The sequence below is a fragment of the Argopecten irradians genome, chromosome 1 (genome assembly GCF_041381155.1).
Source record: "Argopecten irradians isolate NY chromosome 1, Ai_NY, whole genome shotgun sequence".
Taxonomy (NCBI): domain Eukaryota; kingdom Metazoa; phylum Mollusca; class Bivalvia; order Pectinida; family Pectinidae; genus Argopecten; species Argopecten irradians.
Window position 1 is genome coordinate 9,420,782 of NC_091134.1, and position 5,862 is coordinate 9,426,643.

Sequence of the window (5,862 nt, forward strand, 5' to 3'; positions counted from 1 at the left end):
AAAAGAGAAACAAAATTACATATGCAAAACCAGTCTAGGACAAAAATGCACTTGAGCAAAAAACAACAAAAATATTGCGCTTATACATGAGGAGGTAAAAATAAAAAAAAGCTAATTTGCAGTTTGGTCGTTTTATACTCGTTTCACCACAACAAATAATCTTAATTATGGCATAATGGAGTCAAGAATTAAAACAAACAAATATAAATGATATATTAACAAAAAATCCCAAAATGTTATGGAATCATTTTTGTCATTGTGCACATTCTAGTGCTACTCGATCAAGTCACTGTCTTAGAACAGAAATGTATCTTGTATATGAAGACATAATTGAGTGTTATATATGACCACAAAAGGGAAACACAATCACACGTGCGAACCATATCCATACGTCTTTGCGGAACAGAAAATAATATAAGGGTGAACCGGAAAAACCAATGCGCTCATTTGTTGGAATCTGGTCCATGTAAAATTTATGACTCAAAATTGAGTAAAATAATTTACATTTATAGTCTGGCCTTTCACTCTCATTTAATCACAACAAAATTATTTCCTTATTCACAGGTATTTTGTACCAAAGTGCATGTTTAAAGTTTCCTGTCAGTAGCGATTAAACAATGGAAAAGGCTTGCGGATATTTTCTCAGGTATGCGATCGCCCGATAAAGACAATGTGTTCTTGATCCTATCAAGATATTCTTTATCAAATAACTTTTGAAGGTAAGGAAAACGCGTTAGAATTGATCATAAAAAGGATAGTTATATAATCTACTTTATAATATCCATAACGCCATGTCACAAAATATGAATTTTGTCAAGCACATATTAGTTATTGTGAATAAACTAGTCTCATTAAATTTTCCATGCATCAGTACTTTCGACAGACGAATATTATCTGCTTTATTAATCTGTAGACTCTACCATACTGACAGTATTAATCCTTATCCGTACGGTCACCCAGTACAGTCATCAGTAGAGAGGTATATAAAACAAAATAGAATCTGGGAAATAAGCCTGTCATTTCTGAAGTTTTTTTCTCTACGAACAGACAACGACATATTTATTGCTAAACATATGGTCACTACATACATACATCGAGAAGCGCCAGCGAGAAAGGTCTTTGCTGTTAAACTTGTCACGTGACACCTGCAAGTTGCCCTTTGGCGATTACATAGTCGTCCTTATACACTGACCACAGGAGGACGTATAAATGGTCAGTTTGTCCGTGAAAAATTGTACACAATGACGAAAAAGGCGAATGCAGTTTTTCCCTGGATAATGGTCTAATACAAAGCAGGTGCCTTTTTGAACAATTATGACGGTAAGAATATATATTTTTTTTAATTCAATGGAAATATATTTTTTTCGATGGAAACATATCGCCGTGAATGATCATCAATTTTAGTGATCTTTTCAACTGAAAACTCTTTATGAAAGCATTACAAAAGATGACGAAGACCATTTTACATTTATAACTTTTTCAGTTGAGACGAAGAGTTACAGAAACATTGAAGCTTACATTCAGGAAACGCTTGAATAAATTATCGAATTATATAATAGACTTAATAAGTTCTTAAAAGGTATCTTGTTACATGTAAGTGGTATTGTAAATTCAAAATGTATCAAAAGAGGAAAACGAAACAGAATGGCTTATTAAACATGTAATAGATAAAAACGTTTTCTTATGATCCCCTTCGATGGCGTAGATACCATTGTATGACATGGATAATATCAAGAATCGAGATGCATGTATTGGTTAATGTGACACTGTATATTGGGATTTTCTGTCTAAATGATAGTACGCGTCAATGCAAAAATACATATAAGAGTGTTTTTTTCAATGTTATTTAAAATTCCTTTTATCTTGTTTGCTGAACATTATGGGTGGAATTAACATCCACACATATCAGATTTTGTTCTTTTTTCAATGTATATATACTAAACAGATAGCATAGATATTCGAGAACAATTTACATCAGTATACTATAGTACATAACATATATGCTTTCACAAGATAACTTTATTGCAGCGGGTCCATCTCTGACCGTAAACATTTTGAATTTACTTGCTAACTGGAGTAGAATATATGTTGGGGGTTCATAGAACACCCCAGTGAAACATTGAATTTATTAGGTCAGTGTTACATGATCCCTTGACCAAGACTGAAAACAAAACGTCATCAAGGGTGGGGTCATAGCGTATATTCCACCTTTAGGTTATGGAAGGTGTCAAATAACTATTCAATAAACTAAAAGCATACGATATGCCATTGAATTTCATCTACTTTCTTTTCTTTATAATTTCAGGGACCATCGACGAAAATGTTCAGTTTACTGTTTCTAGGCATTTACATGGTAACTATGGTAACGTCAAGCGAGGTATGTAATCAAGGGATAAACTGTCAGCTTCCAGATTGTTTCTGTGGAGGTAAAGTTGATCCGGGAAACTTTACTAAACCCTCGGATATTCCCCAGATGGTTCTTTTCTCCTTTGATGACGCTGTTACCGACGATATAAGGGAAATGTATGATAAACTTTTTGCCTCAAACAGACTCAATCCTCATGGTTGTCCAATCACCATGACAATGTTTATATCCCATAATTTTACCAACTACGACAGCGTCCGGGCCCTATATCGGCGAGGAATGGAAGTTGCAGTTCACAGCGTTACACACAGAGTGCCAATAACTTATTGGAAGCTAGCAACATATGATGCGCTTAGTTACGAAATTCTCCAGCAAAGGAAATATTTATCAGAGAAATCCGACATTCCTATTTCTAACATCAAGGGTTGGCGCAGTCCGTTTCTGCAGCCCTCGGGAGATCAACAGTTCTCAATCTTAAAGGAAGAGAATTTCGAATATGATTCAACCTTTACATTATCAACTAAGTATGGAAATAGTAGCAGAATTTGGCCAAGTACTCTCGACTTTGGTTGGAATAATGAATGCAACATTCCTCCGTGTCCGCGCGGAAAGTATGCGGGGTTTTGGGAAATTCCTGTGCAGATGTTGGAAAACCCAACAGGTACATCTGGGTGCCTTTACACAGATTCCTGTCGACCAGCAACAGTTGATGAAACATTTCAGTTGTTCTGGACAAATTTTCACAGTCATTACACAACGACAAGGTCGCCGCTGTTCTTTACAATGCATCCAGCGTGGTTAGTAGAGGAAAAGAATTTTCAGGCCCTGGATTATTTCCTGCTAACTTTACTTCATTATTATGATGACGTGTATTTCATCAATTACCAACAACTGTTACAGTGGATGAAAAATCCGCAGAAACTTGAAAACATTTCTAACTTCGCTCCTTGGGATTGTCAATGGTTTGGGGACGATAGTTTGGTTTCCCCGGCAGCAGACGACCTAAGAAATAACGGCGGGAATGTTATCACCTTTGGAAAATCCATGGTACTTTTGTTGGCGTTGTTTGCAGTTTTTCTGACAAAGTCTTTTCACGGATGAAACAAAATGTGAAAGAATGCATTTCATATCCGAAATAATGAATTGATATTCGAAGCTTACTTACATTGGTTTAAATTCGATATGTTTCTATTTGTTTTAAGTCATGGTTCGCAAAACCAATGTCTTTAAATTACTTGCATGAAGGGGTAAATGGAGAAAATCAAGTTGCAATTCAAATTTTGTATCACAGGAAATGCGAATTGGATTTACTTTTATGGACTGACTTTTTTTTTCATCTGAAAATATTTCTTTGATCATCGAGGTTCACATTTTGACAGATAAGTCAGAATACATGATGGCCTTTAAATATGGCCAATTGACACAGGTTGGTGATATCATTTAATGAAATTAGGAATTTGGTTTTTTAAAATAACTCGTGGCTTTTGAATTGCTAGAAACTTTTGGCTACGGATATATATATCCACTGCTGACATACATTTGTATATCATCACTCTACAATTTAGAATTTCATGATATAGATGTGTAGGCTTTATACCCGGTCTAGCAATTGTATATTTGCCTATTAAAATTTATAATATCATTTTATTCCTGACAAAAGTAAGATTTTTTTTTCAATAAATTTTTAAGTAGTCTTTTCATTTTGAAAAATAATATTATTATTTATAATATTTGAGTGGTTTAATCGAAATTCGTTGAATGTAATCTTCCATGTTTTGAGAGAATATACGCGCGATATACGTACATGAAAAAAACCCGGTTATTGGACACTGCTATATGTGTGGTGAACTTGTATTTTTCCACATTGTATGCGAGTGTTTTTGTATACTTTCGGCATCATCTGGGTCCGGCACCATAAAACTATTCTCAGACAAGTTTTTGTTTTTACTCAAGTATATGGTTTTACATAGATTTGAGTAAAAAAACTGTCTGATAAAGGTTTTTAGTGCTAGGCCTATATGTCATATGGTGTATTTCATTTGTATTTGTTTTTATGCTAAAACTTGGTACCGAGTTTAGAAACAGAATACATTTTTAACAAGAAATGATTACTGAGAGGTATTGGCTGACCATGTGCTAATAGCCCTAGGTTACAACTCGAAACACATTCGATCTAGGTATAATTTGAAAGCTGCTGTTTTGCCTATGGTGTAATAGACTCATAGACACATGTACAAATATTTATGTGAAGGCTGTCATGTTCAAATGTTTTATCTGGGATGGGTTAAGAATGTAACAGTATGAAAATAATTCGGCCAATCACAATAATGTCTATGTTTCCTATATCCAGCAAAAAACATCAGCGCTATCGTATTTTAGCGTAGCATCTTTAGCGTGGAAAGCTCTAAGTGACATTACCGCTAAATTATGTAAATTTACATTAAAGATGCTCCACCGCTGACAAATGGTTATTTTTCACAATCAAAAACAGGAGCAGACGATTTGTATTTTTCTTCAGTTACAACAATTTTCTTACTTTATACCATTACCACCATTGAAAAGTTTAGCTTCTAATTTTACTTTAAGTTAAAAATATGAAAAATAATTAATTGCATCCCGAAAAAAATTCTGTGGCACTCTATCCTATATGGAATGAAGTACAGATTGCGCATGCATCAAAGGTAAAATAAATTATTTGATGTTATATTTTGTGCTAATTAGACATATCTATACATGATTAAACACCAATAACTGTTCAAATGATGAGTATCATTTATGCTCTGTCGGAGGTGGAGCATCTTTAATTTAAGTATGCATGTACTTGTGTCTGGTTTGGTATGACGATCACTTTCTTTAATATAGTTTTTTCGTGTGTAGTAATTACAGTAGCAAAGTTGAAAGTTAGCATATACCCTGTTGGAATATTTTTTTTCTTTCACGATGCATAAGTCTACCACAACTTTTATTTAGTGCTTATATTTTTATATAACATTGTTGTTATGTGTTGTGCAAAAATCTGCCTCCTATGCATTTAATGCTTGCGCATTTACATTGTACAATTACATTATTTGCATATAACGATAAATAAATCATTATTTTAACGCCTTATATATTATATGTGTAATATTTATGTTTGAACAAATGCACGCTTTTTCTTTTGCTTTTATTAAGTAGCTTTTGAAATGCAATATAAAACGAATGTCCATTGCAAAGCACAGACACAGGCGCTCGTCATTAATTCCAATCCAATACTATATTATCAAATATCTAAATATGCACGATTCGTTGGGTTAGAACTTGAATGTGACCATACCCTGTGGACTCCCATATATCATACGTGAATTACAAATCTATGATTTGCGGCTGTTGACGAAGTCGCATGTCTTAGATCTGTATCTAGCATACAACATATGTGACCCCTAAGGCATATGGTTTTCAGGTATCATTCATTTGATTTTATCGTCATTCGTCAACATGATGGAAGTGAAAATATTTGT

General features: G+C 33.9%; 1 protein-coding gene across 1 annotated transcript; it reads left to right on the forward strand.

Moving 5' to 3' along the window:
* Nucleotides 1–1,057: 1,057 nt before the first annotated feature.
* LOC138316828 (chitin deacetylase 1-like) lies at nucleotides 1,058–5,473 on the forward strand. The gene is made up of 2 exons (XM_069258485.1): nucleotides 1,058–1,320; nucleotides 2,306–5,473. The coding sequence occupies exons 1-2, from the start codon at nucleotides 1,315–1,317 to the stop codon at nucleotides 3,464–3,466; spliced, it is 1,167 nt and encodes a 388-aa protein (XP_069114586.1). The 5' UTR covers nucleotides 1,058–1,314; the 3' UTR covers nucleotides 3,467–5,473.
* The last annotated feature ends 389 nt before the right edge of the window (nucleotides 5,474–5,862 follow it).